The sequence below is a fragment of the Geotrypetes seraphini genome, chromosome 5 (genome assembly GCF_902459505.1).
Source record: "Geotrypetes seraphini chromosome 5, aGeoSer1.1, whole genome shotgun sequence".
Classification (NCBI taxonomy): Eukaryota; Metazoa; Chordata; class Amphibia; order Gymnophiona; family Dermophiidae; genus Geotrypetes; species Geotrypetes seraphini.
In genome coordinates this window covers 81,801,217-81,824,177 of record NC_047088.1, presented here as the reverse complement: position 1 = coordinate 81,824,177, position 22,961 = coordinate 81,801,217, and the positions used below count along the sequence as shown (strand labels likewise).

The window sequence follows — 22,961 nt, the reverse complement described above, 5'->3', positions numbered from 1 at the left end:
CTGTACTCTGTGTACCCACTGTATGGAAGGAGAACCAAGTATGTCAGTTTGTCATCTGTCATCTTATGAAATGGAAATTAGCACAACTTTGCTTAGCACGCTCTTCCAAACAACGTTCAAGGTGGCCTAGAAAACTGTTTGTAATTAGGTATACCAAAGAGTTTACAATCTAAGTGGGTACCTGAAGCAACAAGAGATAGAGTGATTTGCTCAGGTTCAAATGAAGTGTCAGTAGGGGCACAGAGAAGTAGAACTTGAATCCTGGACTCAGCCCACTGTTCTAACTACTTGGATACTCCCTCATTACAATTTTACCAGTAAGGATTGTATCACACTGTGTGCAAACCCGACCTTCACCAGTTGAGGTAAAACTAGCACCAGGTTACAAGGTCCAGTGGAACAGTGCTGAGTCTCAATAAAGTCCTAGTAAATGACATAATAAAGACCTCTCTCACATGCCTCTTCCCCTAGGACTCTATTTGTCATTCCCATTGAACTTGCAGCTTAGTGATGAACCTAATGGTCCACAAAACTGCAGTGGCTGATAAAAATTCTGATTTACACTTTGGTCCCTGCACCTTCATGTAGCTCTTAAAAAAAAAAAAAAAAAAAAGTAATAAGCTATGAGCTATTCCACCCCTTTTCAGGGTATATAAAGGGAAATTTTTTGTTTCATTTTTCTAAGGGAAAAGCTGGGCAATATACAACATATTATACATCTTAAAATTTACACTTGCAAAGTCTTTTGTTCTCCAGCCATGTCTCAGAAGTATGTTCAATGGAAACCTGGAGCCTTAGACATGTTAAGCGCTGTTTAGATACCTCCTTCAGGAGGAGGGACAAAGCATGAGCTTGTGACATACTCCCGTCTCAGTCCAAGAACCTCTGGCAGGCCTTCTTCCACCGGCAGGCTGTGCACCACTGGTCCCTATGCTCGATACCATAAACCTTACGACACTTCTTAGCTTCACCACGAATTTTTCTGCGAGAGAACAAGAAGGAAGCGTCATTCACTCTCCTATAAACATTTTCAAACCTGCTTTCCCATAATCATGGATCCAGCTTAAGAAGAGTAATCACACAGATCCACTTAACCACTTAAAGAGTGGGTACAAGGTACATGGTTATTAAAACAAAAAAATATATATGAAATAATGCATTGGAAAAAAAATTAAAAAACCCTAAATCAACCAAATAAAAATATTGTGATAAAACAGTGAAAGGAAATGTAAGACCTAAAGGGAAAATGGCTATTTTAACTCTTCAGAAAAATCATTTTACCCGTTGCCATTTAAATGGAAATATGGGGATGACATAGGGGTCCTTTTACCAAAATGCAGTAAGCACCATCATGTGCTTATCACTAGAGAATGACATGGGGAAAATTTTTTCCCCGTTCCCGCAGGAACTTAATTTCCCTGCCCCATCACCGCTAGCTTTGTTGCTGTCCCTGCTTCCGCCCCATTCCTGTAAGCTCTGCATTAACTGCACAAGCCTCAAACACTTATGATTTTAAAGTGTTTGAGGCTTGTGCAGATGAGGACAGAGTTTTCAGGAATGGGGCAGGGACAAGAAAAGAACTCTCTGGGACAGGATGGGAAAATGAATTCCTGTGTCATTCTCTACTTATCACACGCTAGGGACGCTGTGGAATGCACTGATGATGGAGGAAATCAAACAAGAATGCAAGACAGGCAATATAATTATATTGGGAGACTTCAATTTCCCAGGGATAGACTGGAAACTAGCAACCTCCAACTGCGGCAAGGAGGCCAAGTTCCTGGAGGTGCTAGGGGATTGCTTCCTGGAACAAATGGTAAAAGAGCCGACAAGAGGCAACGCCACCTTGGACTTGGTCCTAAATGGCCTCACGGGACCGATAACAGAAGTGGAAGTCATGGTTCCACTGGGAACGAGTGATCACAATGTAATCAACTTTAAACTTGACATCGGGAAAGGGAAACATGCCAAAACCTTAACCACCACCTTGAACTTTAAAAAGGGTAAATACGATCGCATGAGAGCCATGGTAGAAAAACGACTCGAGAAGATGGTGGACAAACTCGAAACGGTAGATCAGGCATGGTCCCTACTGAAAAATACTATCACAGAAGCACAAGATCTCTACATTCCGAGGATTTCCAAAGATCGGAGAACAAAGAGCAAAAGAGAACCGGCATGGCTTACCATACAGGTGAAGGAAGCCATAAAAGAAAAGAAGGACTCTTTCAAAAAATGGAAATGCATAAAGACAACCGAAGCCTGGATCAAACATAAAGATGATCAGAAGAAATGTCACAAGGCGGTGAGGGACGCAAAACAGGAATATGAGGAAAAAATAGCCCAGGAGGCCAAAAACTTCAAGCCCTTCTTTAGATACGTGAAAGGGAAAAAACCTGCAAAAGAAGCAGTGGGACCCCTGGACGACCAGGGAAGAAAAGGGTACATCAAGGAAGATAAACACATCGCAGACAAACTAAATTCCTTCTTTGCGACCGTCTTTACGAAGGAGGACACCTCAACAATACCTGAAGCGGAGAAAGTGTTTGCAGGAGAAATAGAAGACAGCCTCACCACAGTTGAAGTGGACTTAGACCAGATATACTATCAGATCGACAAACTTAAAAGTGACAAATCCCCTGGACCGGATGGAATTCACCCGAGAGTCTTAAAGGAATTGAAGGTTGAAATCGGAGAGTTATTGCAAAAACTTGCAAACCTGACAATCAGAACTGGACAGATACCGGACGACTGGAGGATAGCGAACGTCACCCCAATTTTCAAAAAAGGATCGAGAGGGGAACCGGGCAACTATAGACCTGTGAGTCTTACGTCTGTCCCCGGCAAGATGGTTGAAGCACTGATCAAGGATAGCATAGTCCGGCACTTGGACGCACACGACTTGATGAAACCCAGTCAACATGGATTCAGGAAAGGGAAATCATGTTTGACGAATTTACTCCAATTTTTTGAGACCGTGAACGAGCAAATTGATAGTGGGAAGCCGGTGGACATAATATACTTGGACTTCCAGAAAGCGTTCGACAAAGTTCCACACGAAAGACTTCTCAGGAAACTACAAAGCCATGGCATAGAGGGGGATATACAAAGATGGATAGGCAAATGGCTGGAAAACCGAAAGCAGAGAGTGGGCATAAATGGGAAGTTCTCCGACTGGGAGAAAGTGACTAGTGGTGTACCCCAGGGCTCGGTACTTGGGCCGATCCTTTTTAATATTTATATCAATGACCTGGAGGAAGGAACATCCAGTGAGATCATCAAGTTTGCAGACGATACAAAACTATGCCGGGCGATCAGATCGCAGGAGGATAGAGAGAAACTCCAGAGCGACTTGTGTCGGTTAGAAACATGGGCGGAGAAATGGCAGATGAAGTTCAATGTGGAGAAATGCAAGGTAATGCATTTAGGCAATAAGAATAAGGAATACGAGTATACAATGTCAGGTGCAACTCTGGGGAAGAGTGAACAAGAAAAGGACCTAGGTGTACTGATAGATAGGACCCTGAAGCCGTCGGCACAATGCGCGGCAGCGGCAAAGAAGGCAAATAGAATGTTGGGCATGATAAAGAAAGGAATCTCGAGTAGATCGGAGAAAGTTATAATGCCGCTTTATAGGGCAATGGTCAGACCACACTTGGAATACTGCGTCCAACATTGGTCTCCCTACCTAAAGAAGGATATAAAACTGCTGGAGAGGGTGCAGAGACGAGCAACAAAACTGGTGAAGGGTATGGAGAAACTGGAATACGAGGACAGACTTATAACACTAGGATTGTTCTCCCTTGAGAAAAGGAGACTGCGTGGGGATATGATCGAGACCTTCAAAATATTGAAAGGAATCGACAAAATAGAGCAGAGAAGATTATTTACATTGTCCAATTTGACACGGACTAGAGGACATATAATGAAGCTAAGGGGGGACAGGTTCAGGACTAATGTCAGGAAGTTCTGCTTCACTCAGAGAGTGGTTGACACCTGGAATGCCCTCCCAGATGAGATTATTGCGGAATCAACCGTCCTAGGCTTCAAGAGCAAACTAGATGCATATCTCCTTAAGAGAGGCATATAAGGATATGGTGGACTATAAATTACGCCAGGTGTACACCTGGCAGGGCCTCCGCGTGTGCGGATCGCCGGACTTGATGGACCGAAGGTCTGATCCGGAGATGGCAGTTCTTATGTTCTTATGAGGCATCCTGTGGTAAATTTGCTGATTTACATATGCACAAAGCATGCTAAATATTTTATATTTTTGTGGAAGAGGGCATGTTTGGGGGGTGGAGAGTGGTCTTGACAGTGCTACTCAGCACAAGGGGCATTGTTGGGTGCTGATTAGTGTGGAGTTAGCACATAGGCCCTTACCACCTACATAATGGGTGGCGGTAAGGGCTCATGCAGTAATATTTTTAATGGCTGCATGCTAATTGCTTAATTAGCACATAGCCATTAATTCCAGAAATATGAAAGTTTTATATAGAAATAAATCAAAAACATAAAGGAAATAAGGTAATACCTTTTTATGGACTAACTCAATGTATTTTGGCCCAGATTCTCTAAATTGCATCAGTTTTTTTAGGTGCCTGTAGGTGCCTAAACAGTAAAAAACACTATTGAGGTGAATCTCGCCTCCATAGGTGCTTTAGGCTGCCTAGCACCATTGTGGGCATGGCTAACGCTGGAAGTGGCATTAGGTGGCCTAAAGCACCTACGGAGACGCGATTCACATCATAGTAGGTGCTGGAAATGTAAGCCAGGAATATCCTGGCCTACATTTCGGATGCTTATCTTTGCCGTAGGTGCGATTGTGTACCTGGCACATGATTGACACGTGATCAGCGGTTGTTTTTATGGCGGTTGCTGACAATGGCACCAGTTACAGAATCCAGGCCTTTAAGCTTAGCTTTCAAAGGTAACCCCTTCTTCTTCAGATCAGAAATAAGCAAATCATCCAATTTCCAGGCACAGCACAATTGGTTTTAGTAAGTGAGAAAGACCTGTGTAAGAGGCGCACGAAGGCCAATTTTGCTGTGGCTGTAGTAAAAGGACTCCAAAGATCTTAAGAGTTCAGATCTCATGGTCATCTCGATCAGTGTAGCTGATGGTGAGGGAGGGGGGAGCAGGGAGGGAGAACAAGGAAGGGGAAGGATAATGTATCAGACTTTACTAAATAGAAATATGAACATGTAAGGTCCACTATGATACAGCAGCTTGCAACAGATTCTACAACTGCTATTCATCAGGAAGTGGTGTTGATGACTCAGGCTCCACAGTTTTGGTTTGGCGCAGCAGCAGCTAAGTTCAAATTCATGTTTTACCACACTGAAAATGGGTGCGCGCTGACAAAAGAAAAATGCAGCTAAGAGTGCACAATACAGTGACAAGGCTATCCCTTTTCAGTACATGTGATTCAGGGCAAGATTCTGAAAACTTTAACATGATCGCTAAATTGTTTTCCGGCAGTTTAGCCTGCACGCATTTTAGCGGCGGATTTTGAAAACGGATTATCTCTGTCTTTAGCGAGGTTTCTAGCAGTCTGACAATGGCATACAAATGTGCTCTTTAACATTGAAATGAGCCCTTCGGTGGATTCTTAAAAATCAACGAGGCATTTTCAAAGAGCGAAGTCGGCTTTTGACAACAAAAAGCAGCAACTGGTCTGGGGGTGCCGTTACAGTGCCAGCACTTGTGTTTTGACTGTGGTAATGAAAAAAACAAAACACGTGTATCTATATATTTTATAAGTGGAGGGTAGTAAAATCACGCTTCTTTTGAGTTTATGGGAGACAGGCATGTTTCATGCAAAATTGTTAAAAGCCAACATTTCTTCTTGAGCGCATGTATGATACTCTTATCTTGTGTGTTTCTTGCTAAGGGTCTTGATTAAATTTAACATTAAAAGCAAATCACAAGATTTACCTGAATTTTTGGGAGAGAACGGCATGTTTTATGCGCGATTGATAAAAGTTGATGTTGCTTCTCCCCTTCTCTCCCTTCCATTCGTCCAATAGTGCAGTAGGAGAGCGTAGGGTTTTTTTAATGGCATTTTTCTGCGCATGTGCCCATCAGCGATGGGCACATGCAAATGCGGGAAATCTTCGCTGCTGCCCACCGATCTTATTTGCATGCATGATTTTTTTAAGAATGGCTCGGGTTTTTAGATTCGGTATCAAAACGGCTGTGTTAGCAGACCATCGCTTTTTTAACACGGATTTTTGAAAATCCTGGCCTCAGTATTTACAGAAGAATACCAATGGATTAAAACAAGGGGAATGGGGGGAGGGAGAAGTGGGACACAGGGAATGATGCACAGACTATTGGGTAGTTAGCATTTTCCAAGTGTAAAACATGCTTTTTCTAAACTTCTGTGGAGTATAGACACGTAAAAAGTAGGTACACAGCAACATAGTGCCTATTTTTATACACAAAATGCATAGGCATTCTTGGGTGTATATCGTTTATAATGGCCCAAAAATCGGGGTCTCGGTTTATATTCGAGCCACCACCTGACCATCGGCGACTGTCCTACGCTCAACTCCTGATGGGCTGTAGGCTTCCATGTGCGAATTCTCTCCTTTCCGCCACGATAAACACCAGAGCGGCTGTCCACCATACACTCTTCCCCCTCCAATCAATTAATACAGGCATCACCATCCTTCATGGACATCCCTCCTCAGCTAACATTACATTACAATTGGAGAAAGCTGCTGCTGCTCCCGACACCAAGAAAACTGTTATCACAGCCATCGAACCTAAAGTAAGCAGCTGCTGTATGATGATCCAGTGTAGGGCTTTGAGCATCTGCGCATTCTCAAGGCCTGCCGGCTCCTGGCAGCAGCTTTCCTCCATCATAAGCATAATACTGGCTGAGGGGGGATGTCCATGAAGGATGGTGGTGACTGTATTAAGTTTGGTGGCTGCAGGAACAGCTTTCTTCGGCATTGGAGGTGGCAGCAGCAGTAGTAGTAGCTTTCTTCAAAGGTAAGCACAACGCTGGCTGAAGTGGGCAGGTTTTTTTTTTTTTTTTTTTTTTTTTTTTAAGCAGAACATGGAGTCCACTAGTTCTCTCCTGCTAGGGCTGGCACCTCTCCTCCCTTTTCTCTCTTTCTATTTACACTCTTCCTCACATGTCATCCTCCCCAACTAAATAATAATAATAATAATTTTATTTCTTATATACCGCTATACCCTAAGTTCGAAGCGGTTTACAGTGAAAGTCGTGTCTAGAGAGAGTACAGTGTTAACAATAGGATACAGGATAATACAAAGTGAGCAGGTACTGGGGTATTTACAATAAGGTACAGGATATTAACAAGTGAACAGTTCCAGGATGTTTACAATAAGATACAGGATGTTATACTAAGATATAGGATGATACAATATGAACAATTACAAGAGATCAATGCTGTTTACAGCTAGATATATACAATGTGCGTAATAGAGGTGTACAGCATTAAGCGTTGGGAGAAGGGAAAAGGAAGGGGAAGGACTTTCGAGGGGGATTTGTCCCTGCTCAGGGAGTCTGGGTTGATGGATCAAGTTCTCAATGTCTGGCTGAGGGGGGGAGGGGGAATCCATGAAAGAGTGGGCGGGAGGTTGCTGCAAGTTATGCTATGTTTGCTTAATACATTCAGGGCAAGATGGGGATTATGGAGCTGAGCAGTTAGTATGGAAGGGTGGACTGGATAGGACATACAGGTTTGTTTGGCGGGTTTTTTTTTTCTGTTTATACCATCCTGTTCTGCAGTATGTTACTGCTTCTTATCTTCAAGCTCATGTAACTAGGGAATCTTCATGGGCAGACCCCCAAAATACATTTTTCTCAAAGGCTTCTTAAGCTACTAGGGGATGTGGGAATAGAAACCTAAAATCATAGGAACTGTTTAAACTGCTGTTATTGTAAATGTGTATGGTTTAGTGCTAATAAAAATATTTAAAAAGTTAAAAAAATTGTGTTAGAACTTATGGTAAGGATATCTAATCTTTGTAGACTCTCGCCAGGATCACCCAAATTTCTAATCTCAGTTTATATTTGAGTCAACCATTTTTCCTCATTTATTTGGGAAAAAAGCTATCCAGATCGGTTTATATTCTAGTATATACAGTAGTTTGGATGGAGCAGGGGCAGAGTTACAACATTTGTGTCTGTGTACATTGAGCAAATGAACCTACTGCTAGTAGACTGTGAACAGGTACAAATTTGTGCCAGAGAATTTGTACTGTGCTGGGATCAGTTCAGATGTCTATTTTAAAAATGACACATAGGAAACCTAAGCTGCTTTTAGCTAGATGCCTTTTTGGAAATAATTTATAGCCCCTCCCCCATTATTAAAAGGAATCCCTATGTGACATATTATTTATCCAATAGTATAGGTACTTGGTTTGTTTGTTTTATAAATTATTTTAATGTTTTTATGTATTGGATTATTTATGTTTCACTGTTATGCACACAGATGTTTGGATACACGAATTATATTTTAAATAAATAATTTTAAAATCTAATCACTGTGCCAAACTGTAGAGAAAATAGTCCTTTTAATAGGCTGTGGTAAAAAGAAGCATTAGTGTGCCCTTACACAAATTTTTGCCATGCACCAAGGCCATTTTTACCGCTGGTAAATGGTCAGTTTCCTATTTCTTCAATAAATAGTTATGTGCCAATGTTGCCACTAGCACACAGCCATTAAAAAGAATTACTGACTCCTATTTTGTAGGAGACAAGGGCTCATGTGGTAATCTTACGCTATCTAATTAGCGCAGGATAAAATACTCTTTGCTCCCAAACACGTCTCCTCCAACAAAAATTTTAACATTTTTTAAGTGTGCGTTGATTTCAAACTTACCACAGAACACCTGAGCAAACTAGCACTTACCACAGCTTAGTAAAAGGACCCCTGTTACTACTAGGTGCTGTGGGCATGGCATGTGCTTCAACGTACTGGGACTCAAAGCACCACAGATAAGGCAATTTAATTCATCCATGTACCAATTCACCATCAAACTAGAGCTTGGAACTGCTGTGGATCTTCAATAACTGTTGAGAACAAGAGACCCTGGCTGGTCTGAGTTCTCTTTTATACTGGGGTGGGCCATCTTTAGTACTTTGTTTCATCCTGCATTACTGCTGTCCATTCGGCACAATATTAAGAAAACAATGGTGAGGTTTAAACGGATTCAGCCAACTTCTGACCATCATGCTGTGTGGTGTGGACTCGAGCCTGCAGAACTTCCACACAAACCTGCAAAACATCTGTTGCTTGCACCCAAGCAAAGTGAGCCCCATATCCTTTACTGAGCAGAGGCAGGTTTTGATATGCGTGCACAATTTTACAAAGTTACTGCGTCCACATGTAGAGTACATGCATACTACTACGACTTCTTATCTTTTCTATAGCGCTGCTAGACGTACACACACTTTCTTCAGAGCAGGTATCAATTTGAGATTCAGCATCTTAGTACTATTGAAACTGGATCTGGGAACATTTTAGACTTCTTACCCTTACAAATTGATGTGAAAATCACCTATTTAAACTCAGCATTCCCTCTCACCCATTTTGGCCATGGAAGAAATCTCACCTTGTGCCGCTGGATGCCCTGGGAGAAGTCACAATCAGATGCGATTTCACTGTTGGCTGCTGCTCACTGAAACTCAGGGATCGGCTGCGAATCTGACAGAGATGGGAAGAGCAAGGAACTTGTAATTTTAAGAACAAAGGAGATGATGCGGTATACAAACTTAAGGTTTAGTTTAGTTTAGTTTAGGTCAAAAATGCAGTTTTCAATTCACAGCCTCCCTCTCCCTCTCCCCTGCAAACTACACTCGGAGTCCCACCCTATAACACTGCATTCATCTGATCCTGGCTTGCAGGAGATAGTTAATTAGGAATCTACAATAAGATATATTACAATCAAAGAATCCTCCATAGATTAAAATAAAGTCTTATGGCAATGTTGGATAGAGTTCTATAATAAAGAATAAAAACTTAGCCACAAGCTATTCAGGCCCAGATGCACAAAGCTCCAACACCACGATAAAAAATACCGTGGTAGGAGTGATTTTTCTTTTACTAGCAATGCTCAGCACAATGGCGTGCAAATTATATGCATTCTATTCATGCAGAGCATCGCCGGTAAAAGGGGGAAGAAGTGTGTCTGGTGCTTGCTCAGAAGAGCAATCACTAGCAGATTCTCCTCCTGACTGACTGCCTGCCTGTCAAAAAAAAAAATGCAGTCACTGCTCTCCCTGCTTGCTAGTTCAGCTGATCAGGGCAGAGCAGCTGAACCAGCAGGACTCCCTGAAGCTGCCTACCGGACCCCATGGTGTGGTCTCTTGTCAATGGCTAAAGAAACTCTTTTTCCCTTTCCACCCCCTTTCTGGTCTGTGTCACACTCTTCCTCTCTCTACTATCCCCACCCCTTTGTCTCCCTATCTCCATGGCAGGATCCCGACAATTGGTAGGAAGACAATTGCTGGAATGAAATCGGTAGGGAGAATTCATAGGATACAACAATTGGTAGGATCTTCCTACCATTCGTTGTATCCTATCAACTGCTGTACCCAATTATCCTACCACTACCAATGGCATCGGAACAGGAGGGGAGGGGACCCTCTCATGGACGTAGGCTGACTCCATACCTCCATAGTTGCCCTCCTAACACCCTCTGACATCCCCACACCCCTTGGTACATTTCCCTCTCACAGGCGGTCCACGTAAGTCTACTTCTTGCTGAGTGACACCTCCAACATCCCTCCTGATAGCCCCCCTCCCGACACCCTATATATCCTCTGACACCCCTCCGACATCCCCACCTCCCCGTACCTTTCTTTCTCACAGGCGGTTCGCAAATATTGACAACCCCCAAATCCCCCGATATCACCACCAACAGCCCCACTCCTGACACCCCACAAACCCCCCCCCCAACACCCCTCTGACATCTGCACCCCCCACGTACCTTTCCCTCTCAGGGTCAGTCAACGTAGGCCCCGCCATCCCCCCCAGCCTAGGGTTACTAGATTTTCCAGAAGGAAAATCTGGACCAATGACCACGCCCCCAGGCCCACCCCCCCTTTAACCTGTACATGTGTCAGGACGGCATCCGCGCATGGGTGACATCACCACATTGCATCCGCACATTCGCAGATGCCGTCCCGATATCAAAAGCTTTTCAAAACCTGGACAAAGTGCTGGGTTTTGAAAAGCAGTCCAGATCCTTGGACATGGCCTCAAAAGGAGGACATGTCCAGGAGGAAATCCAGACATCTGGTAACCCTACCCCGGCCCCTCCCAACTCCTCTCTGACATCTTCACTCCACCCCCCCTGTACCTTTTGCTGAATTAGTTCAAACAAATAGGTTTATGTCTCCATGCTAGCAGATGGTGAAGATAGTTTTGTAGTGGCACCATCACTGCCTCTAAGAGGCTGTATAACTAGTTAACTTCTTACAAAGCTAGCAATTGGAAACCAATTATTAAATGGCAATAAAATATCTTTCCCCCAATAAAGGGTTGCCAAAGGCCAAAGCACAATGACAGTGATCCTATAACAGTAGTTCACCAATGTGGAAGGAAGGTAAACACAGAACACTACAAATACAAGGCTCAGTATATCAGAGCATTCTTAGACAGCAACATAACAGCTCAGCCAACAGCTTCCCTGGGTGGGTCCTGGAGTGGTCTAGAAGAATTCAAGGAAGAATTTAACAGGTTAAGGTGAAATTTCACCTTCCTTATCTCTTTAGACAAGTCTAGACAAATGGGAAGTACCCAGGCTTTCTAACATTGGGTGTGGGAGGAAGCCAGGGTTGTCTTACGAACTTCCATTCCTGTTCCTTGGCTTGAACAAGCTTGTAGTGCTTAGTAAAAGAATGCTAAAAGGAACCCACTGCAATTTTGCAGATGTCTTTAGGAGAGTCACCTAGTTACACAGCCTCTTATAGGTAGGGTTACCAGATTTTGCCAAAGAAAAATGCAGACCCATGGCCACGCCCCCAGGCCTGCCCAGTTCTGCCCACATCCCGCCCCATCCCCAGTCCCACCCCCCTTAACCTGTTCGTGCGTCGGGCCAGCATCTGCATATGCACAGATGCGACACAATGACGTGCGCATGGGATGCAGTCGCACTTGATGTCACCACATTGCATCTGTGCATTTGAGGATGTCGCCCCAACGTCGGAAGCTTTCCAAAACCCGGTCAAAGTGCCAGGTTTTGAATAGCCATCCAAGGAAATCCGGACGTCTGGTAACCCTATTTATAGGCAGTGATGGTTTTGCTGCAAAGCTGTGTTCTCTGTCTCTATCACCATTTGCTGGCAGGGAGGCATAAAGCACAGTTACTTACCGTAACAGGTGTTATCCAGGGACAGCAGGCAGATATTCTTAACGCATGGGTGACGTCACCAACGGAGCCCCGGTACGGACACTTTTAACTAGAAAGTTCTAGATGGCCGCACCGCGCATGCGCGAGTGCCTTCCCGCCCGACGGAGGAGAGCGTGGTCCCCAGTTAAGATAAGCCAGCTAAGAAGCCAACCCGGGGAGGTGGGTGGGTCGTAAGAATATCTGCCTGCTGTCCCTGGATAACACCTGTTACAGTAAGTAACTGTGCTTTATCCCAGGACAAGCAGGCAGCATATTCTTAACGCATGGTTGACCTCCAAGCTAACAGAGAGGGAGGAGGGATGGTTGGCTATTAGGAAAATAAATTTTGTAACACAGATTGGCCGAAGTGTCCATCCCGTCTGGAGAAGGCATCCAGACAATAGTGAGTAATGAACGTGTGAACTGAGGACCAAGTGGCAGCCTTGCAGATTTCCTCGATGGGCGTGGAACGGAGGAAAGCCACAGAAGCAGCCATAGCTCTGACCCTGTGGGCCGTGACAGCACCTTCCAGTGAGAGACCGGCCCGAGCATAACAGAACGCAATGCAGGCAGCAAGCCAGTTAGAAAGCGTCCGTTTAGAAACAGGGTGCCCCAGACGGTTGGGGTCAAAGGACAAAAAGAGTTGAGGTGAAGAGCGGTGAGCCCTGGTACGGTCCAGGTAGTATGCAAGGGCCCGCTTACAGTCTAGCGTGTGTAACGCCTGTTCCCCAGGATGAGCATGGGGTTTAGGGAAAAAGACAGGCAATACAATGGACTGGTTGAGGTGGAAGTCCGAGACCACCTTGGGAAGGAATTTAGGGTGGGTACGCAGAACCACCTTGTCATGGTGAAAAATAGTAAAAGGTGGGTCGGCAACCAGTGCATGCAGCTCACTAACCCTCCTGGCAGAGGTGATGGCAATGAGGAAAAGCACCTTCCACGTCAGAAATTTGAGTGAAGTAGTGGCAAGAGGCTCAAACGAAGGTTTCATGAGGGCTGATAAAACCACATTCAGGTCCCAGACGACAGGAGGAGGCTTCAGAGGTGGTTTGACATTGAAGAGGCCTCTCATGAACCGGGAAACCAGTGGATGAGTTTTCCGAGGATAGGCTCATGAAACGCAGTGATGGCACTGAGGTGGACTCTGATTGAGGTAGACTTGAGGCCAGCGTCGGACAGAGAGAGCAAATAGTCCAGTACAGTTTCCACTGCCAACGAGGTGGGGTCGTGGTGATGCAGGAGACACCAAGAGGAGAACCTGGTCCACTTCTGATGGTAACATTGGAGGGTGGCCGGTTTCCTGGAGGCATCCAAAATGCGACGGACAGGCTGAGACAGATTCTCTGTAGAGGTCAGCCCGAGAGAAACCAAGCTGTCAGGTGGAGCGATGACAGATTGGGATGTAGTAGAGACTGATGCTGCTGCATAAGTAGAGTAGGAAACACAGGAAGAGGAATGGGCTCCCTGGAGCTGAGCTGGAGTAGGAGGGAGAACCAGTGTTGGCGAGGCCACCGAGGAGTGATGAGAATCATGGTGGCTCTGTCCCTGCGGAGTTTGAATAGCGTCCGCAACATTAGAGGCAGTGGAGGAAAGGCATAGAGGAACCGATCCGTCCAGTCGAGCAGGAATGCATCCGGGGTCAGACGATGAGGAGAGTAGAGTCTGGAGCAGAACTGGGGCAGGTGATGGTTGTGAGGAGCTGCAAAGAGGTCCACCTGAGGAGTGCCCCAGAGAGCAAAGATGGAGTGGAGTGTGGGAGGATCCAAGGTCCACTCGTGAGGTTGAAGGATGCGGCTGAGGTTGTCGGCCAGGGAGTTCTGTTCGCCCTGGATATAGACGGCCTTGAGGAAGAGACTGCGGGCCGTGGCCCAGGTCCAGATGCGGATAGCCTCCTGACAGAGGAGGGGAGATCCGGTGCCGCCTTGCTTGTTTATGTAGTACATGGCGACTTGGTTGTCTGTGCACAGGAGAAGAACCTGAGGATAGAGAAGGTGCTGGAAGGCCTTGAGAGCATAGAACATGGCCCTGAGTTCCAGGAAATTGATGTGATGTTGACGCTCCTGAGGGGTCCAGAGTCCCTGGGTGCGAAGATCTCCCATGTGAGCTCCCCATGCATAGGGGGAGGCATCTGTGGTTATGATCATGGAGTGAGGGGGTAGATGAAAGAGTAGACCCCTGGAAAGATTTGAGGAGTTCAACCACCATTGAAGAGATTGCTGAAGAGACGATGTCACAGAGATGGGATGAGAAAGAGGATCCGTGGCTAGAGTCCATTGAGGTGTCCTGAGGTGGAGTCGTGCCAGAGGAAGCACATGGACTGTCGAGGCCATGTGGCCCAGGAGGACCATCATTTGCCGAGCCGGAATAGAGCGACAAAGGAGCACCTGACGGCAGAGATGGAGCAGGGTTCGTTGGCGGTCTGAGGGGAGAAACGCCCTCATCAGAGTGGTGTCGAGGAAGGCACCAATGAACTGAAGTCGCTGTGTGGGGAGGAGATGTGACTTGGGGTAGTTGATCTCGAACCCCAGGAGATGGAGGAAAGAGATGGTGTGTTGAGTGGCTTGTAGCACAAGCGGAGACGTAGGAGCTTTCACCAACCAATCGTCCAAGTATGGGAACACCTGGAGGTTGTGAGACCTGAGGAAGGCCGCCACCACAATAAGGCACTTGGTGAACACCCTGGGCGATGATGCGAGGCCAAAGGGTAGCACTTTGTACTGATAGTGGTGGTGCTGTACCTGAAATCGGAGGTAGCGACGTGAAGTCAGATGGATTGGAATGTGAGTGTAGGCCTCTTTGAGGTCTAGGGAACATAGCCAGTCGTGATGAGAGAGAAGAGGGTAAAGCGTGGCAAGGGAGAGCATCCTGAATTTTTCCTTGACCAGGCACTTGTTGAGGTTCCGAAGATCGAGGATGGGACGGAGGTCTCCTGTCTTCTTGGGAACCAGGAAGTAGCGGGAGTAGAATCCCTGACCCCTTTGGTCTGGGGGTACCTCTTCGATGGCATTGAGAAGAAGAAGGGATTGGACCTCCCTCAGGAGGAGGGGGGATTGAGAGGAGTGAGAAACAGACTCTATGGGAGGATTGTCTGGTGGAAGAGTCTGGAAGTTGAGAGAGTAGCCGTGGCGAATGATGTTGAGGACCCACAGGTCTGATGTAATGACCTCCCAACAGTTGAGGAAGAGTTGAAGGCGGCCTCCTATCGGCTGAGGAAGAGGCAATGATGGCGGGAGACTGGCTATGCCCTGGAGAAAAGAGTCAAAAGGGCTGAGATGGTTTTGACTGTGGGAGAGGCTTGGCAGGTTGGTGAGACTGTAAACGTGCCTGAGTTTGGTGCTGCTGACGAGGCCAGCGAGGTTGTTGTTGCTGAGGCAGGTTGAGAGGTCTGGCCGAGAACCTGCGTTGGTAGGAAGACTGCTGTTTGTAGGAGCGAGCAGGTGGAGTCTTCTTTTTAGGTTTGATTAGGGTATCCCACCTGGTCTCGTGTGCTGATAGTTTCTGGGTAGTTGAGTCCAGGGACTCCCCGAATAGTTCATCACCAAGACAAGGTGCGTTAGCCAGGCGGTCTTGGTGATTAATGTCGAGGTCAGAAACTCTCAGCCAGGCCAAGCGCCTCATGGCAACAGCCATGGCAGATGCTCGAGAGGTCAGCTCAAAAGAGTCATAAATGGATCGCACCATAAATTTCCGGAGTTGGAGCAAACTGGAGATTTGTTGTTGGAAAACCGGGATCTTACGCTCAGGGATGTACTTTTGTAAGGAGGAGAGTTGTTGCACCAAATGCTTCATATAGAAGGAGAAGTGGAAGGTGTAATTATTAGCCCTGTTGGCAAACATGGAATTCTGATAAAGGCGCTTGCCAAATTTATCCATTGTTCTGCCCTCTCTGCCAGGAGGGGTGGAGGCATAAACACTGGAGCCCTGGGTTTTCTTCAAGGTGGACTCCACTAGAAGGGATTCATGGGGTAGTTGAGGTTTGTCGAACCCCGGGATAGGAATGACCCTGTATAAACTATCCAGTTTTCGAGGGGCACCCGGTACCGTGAGAGGATTTTCCCAATTTTTGTAAAAAGTTTCCCGTAAGATGTCATGGACGGGTAACTTTAAAAATTCTTTGGGAGGTTGTTCGAAGTCCAGGGCTTCCAGGAAAGCCTGGGACTTCTTAGAGTCGGATTCCAAAGGGATCGACAGAGCCGCCGATATTTCCCTGAGAAATTTTGTGAATGAGGACTGTTCAGGTTTGGAACTGGTATCGACCATCGATGGTTCCTCGTCCGTTGAGGAAGCCTCATCATCGGTACCGGGTGGGGATTCTTCCCATAAGTCCTGGTCCCTGAAGTCGGTGTGTGCAGGACGGGACGGTGGTGCGGACGGCTCAGTGTGGCGAGTCTTAGAGAGAGATTTGCCAGAGCGCATCGAGACGGTACCGGGGGAGGAAGATCGATGCCGGTCCTGGTCTCGGGGGGACTGGTGTCGGTCTCGATGTCGGGGAGGGTCGGCATCAGAGCGTGTTTGTACTGGAGGATTAAGTGGTTCAGCCGCGAGTACCGGCATGGAGGTGTTCAACGGTACCGATGGTGTCGACACCGGCGGTATGGTGCGAGGCTCAGGCCGGTCTGGTACCGGAAGGAGTGGGGCCAAAATTGCGGGCAACAAGTGCTGGAGTTGCTGTTGCAGTTGCTCTTGCAATTGGCTTTGGAGTATGGCCGCAATGCGGTCGTCCAGAGGGGGCACCGGTACCGCTTTTTTCTTTGTCGGTACCATAGGTGCCGCTCCATGCCCCGGCGATGAGGATGCCGATGACGAGGCACTCACCGAAATCGGGGCGGAGCGTTTGCGGGGTCGGCGTGATGCCGGGAGGACCGGCGTCGCCGGTGTGGCAGGAGGGCGCTCAAGGGAAGTGGAAGGCTTCTTAGCCGGCTTACCTGGTGCCAGCGACCCCGAGGAAGGATCAGGCGTCGTCGAAGTAGTTGGTGCCGACTTTTGCGGCGCCGTTGACGGCGCGACCGATTCCATGGCAGATCCGGTACCGAAAAGGATATTCTGTTGGATCTGTCTATTTTTCAAAGTACGTTTTTTAAGAGTAGCACAGCGGGTGCAGGTGTCAGCCCGATGCTCTGGACCCAGGCACTGTAGGCACCAATTGTGCGGGTCAGTGAGAGATATCGGGCGTGCACACCGCTGGCACTTCTTAAAGCCCGGCTGAGGGGGCATGAAGGGGAACACGGCCTCCGCAAAATCAAAACCGGAGGCCTGTATGGTGGCAACAGGCCCCGCCGGGGCCGGCCCAAAAAATAAAGAAAAAACAAAGTTTTTTTTTTTGCAAGTTAGAACGAAAAACGAAATCCGAAGGAAAAAGAACAAAAAAGGAAGAAAATAGCGCGAGCGGGAAGGCAAAAACAGAGATTTCAACAGCCGTTGAAAGCACATGCGTCTTCTTCGCTCCGCGGAAACGAAGAAACTGGGGACCACGCTCTCCTCCGTTGGGCGGGAAGGCACTCGCGCATGCGCGGTGCGTCCATCTAGAACTTTCTAGTTAAAAGTGTCCATACCGGGGCTCTGTCAGTGACGTCACCCATGCGTTAAGAATATGCTGCCTGCTTGTCCTGGGATAAACTTATTTAACTGGACAAATCTAGCAGGATAAGGAAAAATATTTTCTGATTTTTAAATGAGCCAATTTAGGCTCCATTTATGCAATTGCTTTGTGTGTAATTTGTCATCTATTTAGTTCATCCCTTTGAATTTTGGGATGAAATTCTGTGTGTTTTTATGTGGGGCTTTATGCCCCTCAAAGGGAGAGAAACGATCAAATTTCTCTTTTTGGCTTCTGAAAGCTCTTTTGGCTCTAGTGTTCATAGGTATGGAGAACCCTCTCTACCCCCACTACATTTTAGTGTACATGTTGGCTTATTTTGTTTATTGTCTGGGTGCATTTTGCCATTATAGATATAAAGTTGCAGGAACTAGAACCACTAAGATGTATTTTCTCTAATAAATGGCCTCTCATTGGTTACCACCTCTCTCATTCCCAAATTATCTCTCTTTTCAAAACTATGTACAAGAAAGCTTTTCCAATTGCATTAAAATGTGCATTAGGAAAAATGCTCAGCACTACAGAACTCAAGGAGGTAGAGAAGAACAAAGGCTAAGGAAAGAGATACTTACCGGAGATAGGGCAGGAGGGAGTGTGGTGGGAGCTGCAGCAGCCCAGCTGATACTTGTGAAAATATGTGGAGAGACAGGAATCTGGATGGAGGGAAGGGCCTGCACAAAGGGGAAAAAAACCAGGGAAGAGAGACTTAGTCTACACATAATAACACACTCCTTAAATGCCATATTACACAGGGATCAACCATATTCCTGTTTGGTCACTTTTGATCATGAATGCCCAGGAGATTATTTTAAAACTGATGGAAAAATTGGCCAGCCCTTCCTTAAGCATCCACTTTCACATATTAACTTGAAAAAGTAAAATCTAGATTTATTTTCCTGTTTTAAAAAAATGGCAAAAATGTCTTCTCAGAGCTCGAGAGTTACATGTTTCTGTGTGTCTTTCTGCTGGAAAATCCAGTAATAATTCATAGAATAGAGGCAGAAACAGGAATTAACCTCTATTCTCTATAAGAGAAAAAGCCTATTCCTATGGAGAAAAAAAGGTGAAAATTCAGATCTGTCCACTCTACTAGAAACAAAGCAGAGTGTTACTATATTCATATATTTACAGTCCAAAAGGCTGCATTAAGCTATGAGTACATGAACCTCATTGACTTTATATAGAAAAATGCATTTAAGTGGGAGGCAGTGCTGCAGGGTAATTTGGGGTTTTTTTGTGTGTGGAGGGGGCTAAGTTCAGGCCATCCTCTCCTGGATAAAGCAGTCTAGAGCTAGAACTCTCTTAAGTGGCTCTGTGAGGGCATGTACTTAAGAGGAATAAGGTTTATTTCACATACACCCATCAGAGAACATTAATTTACTCCTTTAAGAGTGCTGGGACTAGGGAATGCTCCATGGAGCTAATTGGTAGACCTTTTAAAACAAATCATAGAATTTTATTATTTTTATTCATGTAATTATTTCTACTGGGCAAACACAAACTGTGGAATTCATTGCCAGAAGATGTGGTGAATGCTATGAGCAGAACTAGAATTAGAGAACCATTATTAGCCATATATACTTGAGAAAAACAGTGCTTATCCCTGGGTATGAGCAAGAAGGAATGGATCTATTTTTTGGAATGTTTGACATGAATTGGTCAATACTTGAGAGAAGCAGATCTAATATGGTGTTTCTTATGCACTACAGCAAAGTGAAGAGGGCAGTTATGAAGTAGTTACAGAGGACTAGTTAGAGAGTGTCTGATTCTAAAGCTCAAAAAACTTTAGATTAGAAACAATTTTTATTAATGGCATTCAATAGGTATATGTCCAAAAATATTACTGTAATTGATAGAATATAGCATCTGGTGAGACAAACAGGCTTCCTGGATAGTGAACAGAGTTATATAACCCCCCTGTCCCTACACCCACCCTATCCCCCCCCCCCAGTCCTTAAAACTTATCAGGAGAAGTGAGAGTATCCTGATAAACCCTCAAAAGCAGAACTCATCCGCGAGCCTGAACTCTTATGGCCCCCAGGTGATGCTATCTATCCTTTGCCCTATCAAAAAGAGTTTCAGCAGTGTATTTCTTCAAATAAACTGTTCATTGCTATCCAATCTCTCTATGAAACTGAATTTAACAGTAAACTATGCTCTCTTGGAGTTAAAATGCCAAATAAGCCTCCCAAGTAAGCAAGAATTGTTTTCGTGTGTTAGTGTGACCCTCCACTTCTCGGGCCTCCCAAGTTAACTAGGGTGTGGACTTGTGTCTGCCACTTCCAGCATTAGGGCCACAGGAATCTGTGTGGGGCACTGCAGTCTCAGATGCCATGCTTACACTTTGAGGCTGCCCAGGATGAAAGGCAAACTTCTGTAGTTTCATTCGAGAAATCAAGGCATGGTGCATAACCAACTGCATGACCAACTGCAGGATAGGTAGGTAGCAGATCAACAAATAGCGAAGATTTAATCAGTTCCGGATGCAAAAACAGCTTAATATAGAGATTGGCCAACACGGAGCTCCGTGTTCAGGCTGCCATTCAGTACGCTGATGTCACTTCCCCCTTTCCCCATAGTGTTAACCCTTACTAAGGAGTAGATTGTCCCCAGCAGATTGTCCCCCCCCCCAAAAAAAAATAACCGTTAGCAAGAAAGATAATCCCCTCAACTTGACCCAGGAGGGTATAGCCCACCTGTGATTGGAGGTACATAAGGCGTCTAGCCAAAAGGCAGTAATCTTTGTACAAGCCATGCGCCAGAGAGTTATCAACCTGGTGACATTTAAGACATTTGGGCATAATGGCACATTCAAAATGGAAGGCCTGTTTCTGGGAAACATATCCCCTAAGAAGAACCCTAAATTGGTATTCCTGGCTCTCTACCACATTTAAGACAGAGAGGGGATTCAATAGCTCCAATAAAGCTCAAACTTTAGAATGCTGAATGATATACATGACACAGGCTGATTAGACAGACATTCTGGGCTGGATTCTGTATAGGATGCCTGGTCTCAGTAGCAGCCTAAGCAGCTTTTGAGAATCACACACGGGCTTCCTATTATAGAATCACATCTGTCTCATGGGGGGGTGGGGCTAAAGGATCTGGCCAATCAGAATCTTAGGCCACTCCCAGTGCATCCCAGAATGCATACCGCAGCCTACAGTTGGGATGCTGTTTATAGAAATTTGCTCCTCTGTTTATGTTTCTATGAGCTGTTTATTGTTCAACTAGAATCCCTTGGGGCACCTTTAGCAGGCAGCATCCTATAGAGCAGATGCTACACCAAATGTGAAGATGCAGGGTAGAAACAGTTATCTTTGCTGGGGGTGGGGGAGACAAACGGGATCCCTACCGCAGCTGCTAAAAACTGATTGCGGCAGGGAGATTCTCTTGCCGCAATCAGCTCAGCAGCCCCGTCTAATTGAAAAGTAGCCCATCATTTTGCTGGCCTACATTTCAGGTGCCTATCATGGCCCTAGGGCGATGCCTAAACTCGCCTAAGGTCACTTCCCGGTGAAACCACACCTAGCATGGGCGAGCTTAGGTGGCCCTACATGCCTCCCTAGGCTCGTGAAGATGCCTACAATATAGGCAGCTTGCCTAGGGATGTTTTTTTTTTAAACGTGCATACCAATTGACTGATTAGACAGCGGTAGGATGCCTACCGCAGCCTACAATCGGGATGCTGTTTATAGAAATTTGCTCCTCTGAGTTTATGTTTCTATGAGCTGTTTATTGTTCAACTAGAGTCCCTTGGGGCACCTTTAGCAGGCAGCATCCTATAGAGCAGATGCTACATCAAATGTGAAGATGCAGGGTAGAAACAGATTTCTTACTTCTAGAGCTTCAAGAAGCAATTCAGATTTGCAAATAAAGTGTTTTCAAGTTAGGGCTAAGGAGAAGAGTTTGAAAGGTATACATAAAATACAAAGGACAAAAGTACCTACCTGATATGCATGATCTGCCTGAATGTGCCAGAAGGAGCTGGGGGCCGAGTGGCTGAGGGTGCTGGGCTGCAGGGGCTCTATTGGCAGCAGCTCTGCTACAGGTGCCTTGGGCCTGGCGGGTGCTTGCTGTATGACAGATGCTGGGGCAGCAGTCGCTATGCCAGGGCTTCTGCAGGGCTCTATCTCTGACTCTTCTTTCACTTGGACCTCGGTGTAATAGAAATCTTCCTCTCGCTTATGCTGGTCAGAGTCTGTGCCATCTCTGAAGAAGTGGAGAGGGAGGGAAGCCCATGTTTATTAATATACATGTCTTTGTCTTATCTAGATAAGGCCACTCATAACATTCCTTGTGAATTTCAGGTGGAGACACTAAAAAAGGAAATTCTGTAAACTGGCACCTGAAACAGGTGCCAATTGTGCACATAAGTTAAAGAACAACAGCACTTGCATACTTGATTGGCACTAGTAATTGGTAATTACACACATAAGTGCTAGTCACTATTCTGTAACATATGTGCCAACATGGCTTAGTCCTAAAGTGCAAAGAGGGGGTAAAACATGGGTGAGTTAAGGGCAGGTTATGGGTGTTTCTATGGAATATGCATATAATTTCAGGGCACAATTAGGTGCCAGTTGTTACAACTGCCATTGGCATGGTGTAACTGTTGGTACCTAATTTTAGATGCGCCAAGGCGATGAAGCTACTAAGTAGTAGATTTAAAACAAACTGGAGAAAATATTTCTTCACACAATGTGCAATTAGACTCTGGAATTTGTTGCCGAAGAATGTGGTAATAACTGTTAGCATAGCAGGGTTTAAAAAAGGTTTGGCTAATTTCTTAAAACAAAAGTCCATAAGACATTATTGGGGAAATCCACTGCTTATTCTTAGGATAAGAAGCATAAAATCTGTTTTATTACTTGGGATCTAGCTAGGTACTTGGGACCTGGGTTGGCAATTGATGGAAATAGGATACTGGGCTTGATGGACCTTTGGTATGTCCCAGTATGGCAACTCTTATAGTCTTATGTTCTGACTT

The 22,961-nt window shown here is 45.7% G+C and overlaps 1 protein-coding gene across 1 annotated transcript in view; it reads right to left on the bottom strand.

Annotated features, from left to right (window-relative positions):
* Positions 1–653: 653 nt before the first annotated feature.
* The window catches only part of LOC117360467 (zinc finger protein 395-like), a 91,200-nt gene continuing 68,892 nt past the window's right edge, over positions 654–22,961 (bottom strand). Inside the window, exons 7-10 of the mRNA XM_033944244.1 lie at positions 21,922–22,183; positions 18,544–18,642; positions 9,595–9,686; positions 654–982 (exon numbers count right to left, since the gene is read on the bottom strand). Of these exons, the coding sequence (XP_033800135.1) occupies positions 871–982; positions 9,595–9,686; positions 18,544–18,642; positions 21,922–22,183 (565 nt within the window). The 3' untranslated portion in view covers positions 654–870. The remainder of the gene's footprint in view (positions 983–9,594; positions 9,687–18,543; positions 18,643–21,921; positions 22,184–22,961) is intronic.